The 13,432-nt window shown below is 38.5% G+C and overlaps 1 protein-coding gene across 1 annotated transcript; it reads left to right on the top strand.

Moving 5' to 3' along the window:
• The first annotated feature begins 959 nt into the window (after nucleotides 1–959).
• Nucleotides 960–11,799, top strand: LOC131723161 (protein chibby homolog 1-like). Its single transcript, XM_059016621.1, has 5 exons — nucleotides 960–1,116; nucleotides 2,705–2,824; nucleotides 4,590–4,695; nucleotides 7,186–7,298; nucleotides 9,510–11,799. The coding sequence occupies exons 2-5, from the start codon at nucleotides 2,747–2,749 to the stop codon at nucleotides 9,588–9,590; spliced, it is 378 nt and encodes a 125-aa protein (XP_058872604.1). The 5' UTR covers nucleotides 960–1,116; nucleotides 2,705–2,746; the 3' UTR covers nucleotides 9,591–11,799.
• The last annotated feature ends 1,633 nt before the right edge of the window (nucleotides 11,800–13,432 follow it).

Genomic DNA, 13,432 nt, shown 5'->3' with positions numbered 1-13,432 from the left:
CAATCCTATTTACTGAGGTTGAAAAAAAAAATCTAAACGCAAGCTGCATTCATGTAATTACTTTGAAGTTAACAAAATTATCATAACAATATAGTTAAAGAGAAGATTTAAATAACAGGTAGCTGGCAGGTTAAAATGCTCCAAAAAATGACAAACTAGCCTGTCCTGAAATGAGGACAATGGCACTTAATAGGTTAAACAATATCATTGTTTATATTCATTGCATCTCAATGCTAAACACATACTGAAGTCTGAAGTTATTTAAAGATGGGGCTCACATTATAAATTGATGCAAAGTAGGACAAACTACCTTAAAAAAACCAAAATTGAACAAGTGGGTCTACATAGAATTCCATAAACATAGACAAAATCCGAATGTGGCAAAAAAAAAGAAATTAATTGCTGCAAACAGTTAAATAATGCGTGCAACGTGTACATTATAAATATACAATAATAACCAAATCACATTAATCTGATTCTGCGTTTCACACATAAAGACTACAACGTCATCTACATTGCATGGTGTTATACGAAATACTTTCCATTAGTCTTTCTGTACTCTGCTTCTACAAAATAAAACAAAAACGTGGGGGCACGCATGCGTTCAGCTATGGACAAAGCGTCGATGTGTTACCACAGAAACGGCGTCACTCTTGAAACGGAACAAACCATTCCAGCATTTATAAATATATATATTATAATATTATAATTAAAAACAACGTGCAGTAACAATGAATAATAATTATTAGATAATAGAAACAAAAATCCGTAAACTGTTCTTTTCGAGTGATTCAATAAGGAACGTGGTGAGTGACGCCATCTCTATAGCGACCCTGGACCACTCCATCCTGTCAACAGAGGGTTGAAAGCATTTTTTCACAGCAAAACTACTGACATATATACCACTAGTATAACGTTTTATACGTGGTTATATTTTAAACTCTGTATATAGAGTATAAAGTTAACGTTTAAATGACAGCCTTACTTTGTTCTGTGTAATTTTGTAATGCTTTGATCTTACGGTCACCCTAAGTGTTTGTGAATCCAAACCCGTTTATCCTCACGCATGCGCGGTACTGCAGAATCAGTTGGTTGTGTTGTTGGAGCTGTGTTTGGGTAAGTCAGAATGTTAATTTTGTTTTTGTTGTTTTTTTCTTAAATAATATTCTTTAGATTTTTTTAAAATCTATTAGAATGTTTGTGTGCATTTTTCAAAACACAAAAAACTGTTTATTACGCTATGCTAAACGTATAGCACGACCAGGTGTGTAGATTTGGTAGTTCTACTTAGTTTATTTACAATGTGGAAGATTACGAGTCAAACCATTTGTATTTAATTGTTAGGGAGTAACTTTTGAAAATGGCAGTGCCGGTGTTACGTAGAATTCAGTGCCCCATGGAAATCAGTTTCCCCTGCTTATTCGTACTACATGCAATCAGGCGGTGTGGCACTTTTAGCACTTTCGCCAAGGTTTGTTTTGGACGAATCCCGAAGTGACCACTAGTGAGGGTTTATATACTCGCCCGATTATTTTCCAGACGAAACGCAGTACATTATTGGCAGGGGAAACTGATTTCCATGGGGGGGGGGGGGGGGGGGGAGACATCATCTTTTAGTTTAGTTTCGAACATGTTTAGTAGTAGGTTAGGCTTTACTGAACAAGAAAAAAATCAGCAATTGAATTATTGAAATGTATATTGTCATGTATTATTATTCCATTCCACAGCCAACCTGTGTGCCTGCCTAAGGGGGTCATGTCCCTGCATGTCCCATTCACAATAAATGAAGGGTAGTTTAGCTTGACAGTCTTTTAAGCTATTTAGAAAGTATATATTGTCAAACTGCTTTTCAGCTGTATTCAGGGGCATAAATCCCCCACTGCATAGCAGCTAGAGCCATGCTAGGTTTTATTATGAGTCAAACATAACTAGGGCTGTGCTTTTTTCAAAGAATAATACAGCCTTACTAATCAATGATGTCTTGATTTCAGAGTGCTAGTGACCCACCTTGGGGCAAGTTATTGACTACATGTGGCCACTGACTTGGCAAGGCAGAAGGGTTTTGTAGAAGAAAAAAAAAAGATTCTGTAGAAGATACAGATTTTGACAGAACAGCCTTCTCTTCAGAAATGCAGACGCTGGATTATTTATTTCATCTTGTCCTTCTGCTGATGTTGACAAGAAGCATTTTTTAAGGTGTACTCTTGCCTAAGCAGTGGTCCATACACTCTTTAAAGTGAACACCGGTGTCTACCAAGACACACACAGTGTTTGAAACGCTCTCTTTAGATTCGTGCATCTCAATTTTCTTTTTTTTTTACTTTATGAAAATCTGAATTCTTGTAACATTTTCATGGCTGCTTTCACAGATCTTGATCAGCACATGTCAAATCAACCAACATTTAGCAAAAATGTCCTCATGCTCCTAATAGATAGTGTCTGAGATATGGCAGGTCATAGTAGTGGTTGTGAAAACTCATACACACTGCAGTAAAGAACCTTTTGAAATACTTATCATAGGGCTACACAACTCCTATGTTATTTGATGTTTAGCCGTTGATTCCACACATCACACCATTAACTCTGTCATACATTTCACAGCTAAATTGCGAACCAGTGGTCAGTCAAAGAATTTTAAGAGGTCTTGAAACCAGCTGATGGATTATTATTCACTTTACTATTGTGTTTGTTTTTTCTCACATAGGAAACTCTGTCGGTACAACTAGATAAAAGGAAAGAACTCAGCATGCCTCTGTTTGGGAATGTGTTTAGCCCCAAGAAGACCCCACCACGGAAATCAGCGTCTCTGTCCAACCTGCATACAGTGAGTCTATAATACCAGAGATCATTATCTCTGTGTAACCTGCATACAGTGAGTCTGTAATACCAGAGATCAGCATCTCTGTGTAACCTGCATACAGTGAGTCTATAATACCAGAGATCAGCATCTCTGTGTAACCTGCATACAGTGAGTCTATAATACCAGAGATCAGCATCTCTGTGTAACCTGCATACAGTGAGTCTGTAATACCAGAGATCAGCATCTCTGTGTAACCTGCATACAGTGAGTCTATAATACCAGAGATCAGCATCTCTGTGTAACCTGCATACAGTGAGTCTATTATACCAGAGATCAGCATCTCTGTGTAACCTGCATACAGTGAGTCTATAATACCAGAGATCAGCATCTATGTGTAACCTGCATACAGTGAGTCTATAATACCAGAGATCAGCATCTCTGTGTAACCTGCATACAGTGAGTCTATTATACCAGAGATCAGCATCTCTGTGTAACCTGCATACAGTGAGTCTATAATACCAGAGATCAGCATCTCTGTGTAACCTGCATACAGTGAGTCTATAATACCAGAGATCAGCATCTCTGTGTAACCTGCATACAGTGAGTCTATAATACCAGAGATCAGCATCTCTGTGTAACCTGCATACAGTGAGTCTATTATACCAGAGATCAGCATCTCTGTGTAACCTGCATACAGTGAGTCTATTATACCAGAGATCAGCATCTCTGTGTAACCTGCATACAGTGAGTCTACAATACCAGAGATCAGCATCTCTGTGTAACCTGCATACAGTGAGTCTGTAATACCAGAGATCAGCATCTCTGTGTAACCTGCATACATAAGAAAGTTTACAAATGAGAGGAGGCCATTCTGCCCATCTTGCTTGTTTGGTTGTAGTAGCTTATTGATCCCAGAATCTCATCAAGCAGCTTCTTGAAGGATCCCAGGGTGTCAGCTTCAACAACATTACTGGGGAGTTGGTTCCAGATTCCCATGATTCTCTGTGTAAAAAAGTGCCTCCTGTTTTCTGATCTGAATGTCCCTCTATCTAATCTCCACCTGTGACCCCTGGTCCTTGTTTCTTTTTTCACAGTGAGTTTACAATACCAGAGAATAGCATCTCTGTAACCTGCATACAGTGTGTCTAGAATACCAGAGATCAGTATCTCTGTGTAACCTCTATACAGTGCATTTATAATATCAGAGATCATTATCTCTGTGTAACCTGCATACAGTGAGTCTATAATACCAGAGATCAGTATCTCTGTGTAACCTCTATACAGTGTATTTATAATATCAGAGATCATTATCTCTGTGTAACCTGCATACATTGAATCTATAATACCAGAGATCAGTATCTCTGTGTAACCTCTATACAGTGCATTTATAATACCAGAGAATAGAATCTCTCTGTAACCTGCATACAGTAAATCTTTGACAGAAGGTAAGGAGCTGCTCTTCAGTTCTTGTCGCCTGCTATAGACATAATGTAGGCAAGATCAATCAAAGTGTGTTTGTTACTTCACACTGGTTCCAGCTAAACTAAAGGACACTTGTTTGAAAAGTCTCAAATCACTAGATGGCGCTAGTTCACTAGACCTGGAGAGCAGCTCCTGAACTGTGCTTTAAATTCATTTTATTTTGACCTAGCACTACACAGGCTCCTGAACACATGTGTTGCTGTGACTATTTAGATACATTGTATGTAATGTAAAGAAAGTGCTATAGTTGTTGCCGCGCATGAGGATATTAAAAGATTGTGTATTTTGCTCTCTCTCTCTGTCTCAGCTGGACCGCTCCACTCGGGAGATGGAGATCGGGCTGGAATATGGCTCTCCTATGATGAATATCGGGGGGCAGAGCCTCAGGTTTGAAGATGGCCAGTGGCTTGCAGGTGAGGACAGGTTCTGGATGTCAGAGTATTGAACAGAAGGGTCATGTTTCTGTTTTCACACCAGGCTTAAATACAGTAACAAGAGCACCCTCAGGCTAGGCTAATGTTTGCCTTCACACCAAAAGGAAATGGGTGAACTAATCCTTATGAAGACAACAGTGATGCTTTTTGGTTTGTTGACGTGAATATGGAACCATTAGCATTGATATCGCACTGGCCCTCTGTGGCAGGATGGCTGGGTGGGTGACGTCACAGACCAGGAAATGCAGGCCACACACAAGAACTCTGGGGGGAGTCACCACATTATTAAATCAAATGCACTTTAAATAATAAACAATAAACAAATAATAAACAAAAACACACAAAACAAAAGGTGATGGTCAAAACAAATATATAAACATATAACCAAACAAGTATCGTGCTGGTCCTTCCGGTACAAGTAGCAATTGTTTACCTTTAATTTCTTCTCCTTCGCTCTCTCTCCTGTTCTTTCTCCCTTCAACCCTCTCCTCACTTTATATAATTACTCTTATATAAATGACCATCTCTAAATTAGTAGTTACTCTTTCATATACATGACCATCTCTAAATTAGTAATCACTCTTTTTTAATACAGGACCATCTCTAAATTAGTAATTACTTCATTCATTTGGAGATGTCCACATTATGCACGTGTTTTAAAGGGATGGTGATTTAATAATACTAATATATTTATTTTTATATAGCGCCTTTCATAGTGGACCACCATCACAAAGCGCTTTACAGAGGTAGGCTGTGAACTGTGCATTATATGCAGAGTCACTTACAATAGGACATTGATTTAACATCTCATCCGCAGGGTGGAGCACAAGGAGGTTAAGTGACTTGCTCAGGGTCACACAGTGAGTCAGTCAGTGGAGGAGGTGGGATTTGAATCGATGACCTTCTGGTTACGAGCCCTGGACTTTAACCACTGGACCACACACACTGCCAACCCCTTTCCACGCTGCCAAACAATAACAAACACAACCCAGTACCTTTAAATAACCACGGAACAATCAATTTAATTCATAACAATACACAAATAATACAGTGGCGGCCGTGCCCCGTCACACCCTCCCTACTGGTGTGCTGTAGATATATTGATGCTGTGCTTTTTCAGGATGTGGAGACTTTTCAAAAACTGTTGCTTTATGGTATTAAAACTGCTCTTTGGGTTACATGTTCTCATTCCTGTTGGATCTTTTGAAGTAAGTCTGACCTACAGCATGGAAGTCAGGGTGGAAGTAAGACCTCTATTGCATAGCAGTTTCACCCATTCCAGGTTTTACTGTGAGCTTGATTAGCCCAGGTGTATAGGTACAGGTAGAGTGTAAGCTCAGGTGTGTCTTATGAAGCTCCTAGTAAAACAAGGAATGGATCAAACTGCCATGCAATGGGAGTCCTATCTCCATCCCTGGGAAGTGATTAGCAACCAGGATGAAACAACATGTATTCTGTTGAGTTGTATTAAAATGTATGTCTGCATTAAAGTACTATAAACAAACACAGCAAAGAACCTGCAACATATACACTGCGTTGTTTTCTCCCTCTACTTGGGACTGTGCAGATGCTTATACCCTGTGTAGGAGTCAGTGGAACGTATTCACAAAGCATTTAATATGTAACTATGATGCTTTGGTGAGGTCTAAATGAAGTTTTATTTTAATTGTTTATTTGAAGCTTAGTAACATCAATGTTTATTTTTTTTTCTTTTAAAAAAAGAAAAAAACTGTGTTAACTTAGCACAGCGGTAAATATTTAAGAACATAAGAAAGGTTACAAACAAGAGGAGGCCATTCTGCCCATCTTGCTCGTTTGGTTGTTAGTAGCTTATTGATCCCAGAATCTCATCAAGCAGCTTCTTGAAGGATCCCAGGGTGTCAGCTTCAACAACATTACTGGGGAGTTGGTCCTAGACCCTCACAATTCTCTGTGTAAAAAGTGCCTCCTATTTTCTGTTCTGAATGCCCCTTTATCTAATCTCCATTTGTGACCCCTGGTCCTTGTTCCTTCTTTTTTAATTTTGTCATTATAGCCTAGTGTGAGTTAAGCTGAAGGAACACAAAGCCACTTTGTGGCTTGGAACTTGGTTTCAGGAGACTAGGTTTAAGGCCACTGCATGGCACACCAGGGGAGATGGTGTTTGAAAGAGCAACCTCAAACTAGCTCTCCTGTTCTGGAACAAGGTTTCAAGCCACTGTTCCTGAAAAAGTGGCTTTGCGTTCCCTCAGCTGTAGACAGAGGTTCAGTGTCTTGTTTCACTGTGTGCATTGACAGATATATCCATATGATTTGTTGTAGTCGGGAGGCAGTGTGTCTCAGAAGCAGGTTCAGTGTCTTGTTTCACTGTGCATTGACAGATATATCCATATGATTTGTTGTGGAGTCGGGGGGCAGTGTGTCTCAGAAGCAGGTTCAGTGTCTTGTTTCACTGTATATTGACAGATATATCCATATGATTTGTTGTAGAGTCAGGGGGCAGTGTGTCTCAGAAGGAGGTCCAGCGCTTGAAGAAGCGAAATGTGCAGCTGGAGGAGGAAAACAACCTGCTGAGACTCAAGATTGACATCCTTCTGGACATGGTGAGACACTGGAACTCAAAACCTTTCCTTTAAACAATGTGGGGCCCTTGTTAAGCAGGGGTCCAATCATCCCATAGCAGCCAGGGTGTAATTATTGATGCAGCACTGGGATCCATCTTCCCTTCAGCAGTACATTGATTGTTTAATTAAGTCTGATATTGACGAAGAAACCTTTCTTTGTGCCTGCTAAAGATTGTTTAATTACGTCTGATATTGACGAAGACGAAGAACCCTTTTTGTGTCTGCTAAAGCATAGTCTTAACAACTTAACTCTTTAAAGTGATCACAGATGTCTACAACAGCACACAACCGTACAAAATAAAGGTTTTAAAAAATGGCTTGAAACACGATTTATAAACATTTTTCAGGCTCTGACGTCTTATTTTTAGCTCATGAGAACAGCAGGGGTGTAGTATTTTCACATCTTGTATCATTGATTGATTTTGGGATATTCTTTTGTATTTTTTTTTTTTTTTTTGTATTTGTATTACATTTTTAAATAACATAGAAGCAATCTTACAATACAAACATATCCTCTATATACTGAGCATCAAAAGAAACTTATCACTTATATTTGAACATCAAAAGAAACTTATCACTTATATCTGGATAAAATTCACTAGATGTGATTGAAAAATGACAAACTCTGTTTTAGAGCAGGTGCAGTGACTTTTTATTGTGCTGATTAACAATTGACATCACAGAGATGCTGCAAAATGATCTGTTGATCTTGGGCAGGTGTTGTGACTCTTGGTCTCCCAGTTCGTGGCCTGTCATTGACAGTGTGTCTGGCTATACCGTCTCGCCAGGTTTGAAATTGCTGGCTGTGAGCACCCAAGATGGTGAGCCACAGTACGCTGCCCTAGTCCAGCCTCCAACATGCTGATTGCACGAAGGTGCTGCTCTCTTGACAGATGTGGCATATTGGTTTTTTTCTGTGATTTTCTTTATTGCTTTTATTCAAGCTTGCAATTCAACAGCTGAAATTACTCCATATCCAGTGTCCAATCAACTGTCTGACTAATTAGGTGATTAAGTGCATATGCTTCAGTCATAGTCACTCAAGCAGCGTGTCATGGTCAAGGATGAATGATCGAGTGATTAACAAGAAACCAAAAACATTATGTCAATGTCCATAATTTATATACCTTATTTTATTCTAAAATAAATGTGTTATAATAGTGATACGTTTCTTTTGATGCTCGGTATATAACTAACATTCATACATGTATAAATCTAAACCTGCAACCCATACCTACAGTAATAATTACATTATAGGAATACATAGCGAGTTTCTTTCACTGAAATAAACAATGCCCTTATTAAGTAGTTATTAGGTACCATAGTTAATGTAGTGTCTGAAACAGTGCTCTTTATAGCAGTCCTACAATCTTGTTGCCCATCAAGTTTCATCTATTTTTAGTTGATTCCAGATTATATTTTTTTATCAGCTTGTCTGACACTTCTACATAAAAAAATAAGTAAATAAATAAATCTGTTATTTATGAGGACTTCTTGAAATCTGAGCTCATTTGTTTTTTCTGATCAAACCAACGTAAACACTGGCTGCCTAGCCGAGTTTAAGTACTGGGAGAAACATGTGTTTTTCATGATGCAGCATTCTTTCAAAATGTAAACAATACAAGTACAATTTTACAGAAGAGCTGCACCTGATGATTTTTTTATTATAATAAAATAAACCGTTCTTTATCCCTCACTCTAAAATGACATACTGTGTATCCTCAAATTAACACTGCCCTCGAGTAAACACTGCACTCGGTTACAGATTTGTAATAGACCCTGCCCTTGAGTAAACGCCACATTCAACAAGAAGCACATGTTCATTTTACCCTGTGAAGATCTCCAGCAGTGGGTCGATTGCCCTTCTCATCTGTGAGCTCAGCAGCGTTCAGCTTCAAAACAAACCGTAGGATGACTACTTCTCCATGCTTCTCACGCTATGCGAGCACCTTGGCAACCGTATGTAAGTCGTAGAAGGTTCTCGAAAACCGTAAAACTTCCAATAAGCGCTGCCCTTGAATAAATGCTGCAGCTGTTTTAGGCAGTTTAAAATAAACACTGCAGTGTTAATTTGAAGATGTATGGTAAGATATTTTCTCTCGGGTTGCAGGTAGAATGCGTGGTTAGTGTTTTCCTCGAGTCGTCTTGTTTTCCCAAGGCGTGGAGCTGACTCCCTGCCTTGTCTTTCAGCTCTCGGAAACAACGGCAGAGTCCCACCTTATGGAGAAGGAGCTAGAGGAGATCAAGAACCACAACCGCAAGAGAAAGTGAGCGGGGAGACCAGGGGGCACAGCACACAACACCACAGAGCAGAGAAAGAGACACAACACAGACGTACTTTCAACAGGGCCTTACACTGGAGGGTGAGACACGCTGCTTCACACAGAAGATGTGCAACAAAAGATTTGTTTTGTGGTAATTTTATCCTCTCTCCGGTAATCAGGTTTATTTTTGGTCTTTGAATTGCTTCTGTAATGCCCAAGTATTTTTTCTAGACCCCATGTTCCAAACACACAATGTGAAATCTGTCCAGCAATATGTAATATATGTAATATACAAATCTTTGCTTTTGAGTCTGAATTGAAAACACAATATGGTACAGAGACAATGATAAAGTGTTGTATCATGCTTGATACACAACCAGTGCTAACAGAGAAAGTCAGAACACTTTGATGGGTTACCTGAAAGGGTATACAGATACCAATGTATTTTTTCAAAACGGGTACCATGTTCTGGATTGTCTGCCATGCCTATCTCTACTTTAAATAGATAGAATTGTACACATCCCGGCCTCTAGCAGGTATTGGGAAAGATGAAATGCAGCCCATTTGAGCTCACTTGGACCCGTACCAGTTTCGGCAATCTCCGTTGCAGAAACCTGTGTTTTGTTGGGATCAAATGAAAAACAAAATGCCCAACCCAGTTCTGCATCGGTTGTACATTAATCATATTGTGGGTACACCTCTGCACTTGCTTTTGTAAATATTTGAATTTGAGACTCCTGTTGTTTTTAAGGATAACAAAATGTTTCAGATTCAGATTGATGCAACAAAAGCTACAAGCCCAGCCGTTTTAACATGTTAACTTATACACAGAATATATATTTATATATATATATATATATATATATAATTTTTTTGTTTTGTTTTGTAATACTCAGATTTCTGGGTTATGTCAGTCATTTACGTCTTTGAAAAGCATGCCTAAAGTTTTTTAAACCATCCCCTTTATTAGTTTTGGTTCCCCTATCATTGTGCAGTTGAACTTTTTCATTTTCAACAGAGAAAAAATAATAGTATAGGACACTGGCATTTGACATCATTTTATGACACTAAAGAGACTTTTATATACTGTTGAATGTTTAATCTTCATAACTGTTGTACACAGAGCCCTGTTTAAGAGCCCTGCACTAGTGGTACTCATGGTACTTATGGCTCTTTTAGTCCAGTCTATTCCATGTGAGGACTGTTTTAACAAGGTACTAGACTAGAATGTCCCAGTTTATGGATTTGCTACTGTTTAGATCAACTTAATAGAACATTTTGCCCCTTTAATTGTGAAATTATGAAGGTGCAGCACTCATGTCCAGCATATTGTGAATTTTTAAAGTTTGATTGCTAGTCCTGTAAGTATGTAAAGGCCTACAATGAGTCTTTATTTGGTACTGTGCGGTGCTATTTACAATGTCAGTGTTGTACAGGTACTGTGCAGTGCTATTTACAGTGTCTGTGGTACTGTGCAGTGCTATTTACATGTCTATGTTGTACAGGTACTGTGCAGTGCTGTTTACATTCAGTCATTACATTATACAGTCAGAAATGTAGCTCTCTAATTATCTTGGTACGACATTGCATATATATATATATATATATATATATATATATATATATATATATATATATATATATATATAATATAATATAAAGCTGTAAATATAAAAGTATAAATCTATTAGAATATTCAAGGAAGACTTGGGTGGCACAGTAGCATATATCTTGAACTTTTTATGCCTTTACCTCTGGAGGTCTGGGTTTGAATCCTGCTGGTTGTAATCCAAGCTCCCATTGGACACTAGTCCTCATTGTAAAACAAACATGCCATATGTTAAGATTGTCAGTCTGTGTTAGAGAGAGGCCCTGGACTGAATGGCAGACAGAGGTGTCCTGGTCAGGGTTTAGGTGTGATCTCTCTCACTCTCTCACTCGCTCTGTCGCTCTTGCTTGCAGAGAAAGAGGAGAACCTCTCGTTTGTGTGCCTAACTGTACCAATGAGTTCCTCGCCTTTCACAAAACAAACAAGGGGAAAAAAGTCCCCTGGTACTGCTCCAAAGGGAATGTCACTTTTAACTTGTTTAACTTTGTTGTTTGATGTTTCAGCCTGTTTCCTTGTAAACTATTCATGGACACGTTTTTGTTAGCTGGCTCTGTTGGACTGTTTGGTTTTTTTGTATACCCCTTTGTAAATAAACAGATTAAACACATTTCTGTTTTCCCTTGTGGTCATTTTGCTTGGCTCTTCAATATGGGTACACAGTCCCGCTCTTATCCTGCTGACTCACATAGCACGCAACAGATGCAGATTTTTAACCTTTTAATAAAGAAGTTGCCCATCCAGCCCAGGGGTCCTGATTTTTTTTCACTGTGGACCTGCAAGATACATTTAATGTGGAGTGGAAAATGTGCCCACAATGAAAAACGCACCTTCTTTTTAGCCACAATGCAGAGCATTGCTATATCCCGACCAATCTTGTAGTGCACATTTTGATTTTTAGAGGAAATGATTATCAGGTTAATCTGCAGATCAGCGTGTTTGCTGGGTCAGCTGATCCCTGTTAGAAAGTTGGCACCCCATTCCCACTCACCTCTCAAACAATTACACTCTTTCTTTTATAGAAATGAGATTAAACAGTTTCATGCTCCTGGTTCATTTTCAATGCGTATTGTTAACCATTTGAACAGCAACTCTAACCAAGGCTTTAAAATCCAGTTACTTCCCTTAAGCACTAGTGATATTTTCACTGGTCACATTTTTTCTTGTGTTTTAAGATCTTTTTGTTCAGTCTTTTTGAAATCCAGCCTGGATAAGCCATCACTGGATTTGACACAGCAGGGATCAAGGATTGCAGCAGCCACCTATTTATGGGGGTAAAATTGGGATACCCTTGTATAGGTGGTTGATGAAATCCAGGGTGAGTCCTGTTAGATAAACTAAAATCCAGCTGTGGCTGATCCGGGTAGGGTAAAGGTTGATTCAGCACAAGTATTTTGTATTGTAAAGCAAGTTAAATGTTTAATTATCTAAAATGGAAGCACCCATCTGCTACTTTAGAAGAAAATAAATAATGTGGCAAAAAAACAAACAAGCATTGCATCTTTTACTGAGCGCTGTGGAAACAAGCATTGCATCTTTTACTGAGCGCTGTGGAAACAAGCATTGCATCTTTTACTGTGCACAGTGGAAACAAGCATTGCATCTTTTACTGTGCACAGTGGAAACAAGCATTGCATCTTTTACTGAGCGCTGTGGAAACAAGCATTGCATCTTTTACTGTGCACAGTGGAAACAAGCATTGCATCTTTTACTGAGCGCTGTGGAAACAAGCATTGCATCTTTTACTGAGCGCTGTGGAAACAAGCAGTGGTCGGCGATGTGATGCATTTTGGGCTAAAAAAAAAAAAAAAAAGTTATTTTATTTTGTTGTTTTTCTAAAGGTTAACTTTAATTTGGATTTTGACTGCAAACTACCTGGGTGTTAAGCTTTTGTTGTTTATGCTGTTATTGGTCTCTTACATATAGTGGCTTGATTCCAGAATCCATTTTTTAAAAATGATTATTATATTATGGAATCAAGTACGTGTACAGTGCATCTCATTTTTATGTTATTATAGCATAGGTGTTATTGAGCAACACCGTTTTGTTGTTCTTTGTTAGTAAGCTGTCCTGTTGTGTGTTTTATACAAGTCGTCAAAGGGTGTTCAATGCAGCTGAAAGTTTTGAAGGTCCCTTTTATAAAGTTCTGTGTTTTATAGTTAAAACCCCTCTGCTGTGTATTCTTATTTCTTACTTCTAGTTTAAATCATTTTTTTACTTTGAATACATTAGATACCTTTAGA

The sequence above is a fragment of the Acipenser ruthenus genome, chromosome 53 (assembly GCF_902713425.1).
Source record: "Acipenser ruthenus chromosome 53, fAciRut3.2 maternal haplotype, whole genome shotgun sequence".
Lineage (NCBI taxonomy): Eukaryota > Metazoa > Chordata > Actinopteri > Acipenseriformes > Acipenseridae > Acipenser > Acipenser ruthenus.
The sequence above is the reverse complement of the archived record's forward strand: the minus strand, read 5'-3'. Positions and strand labels throughout refer to the sequence as shown.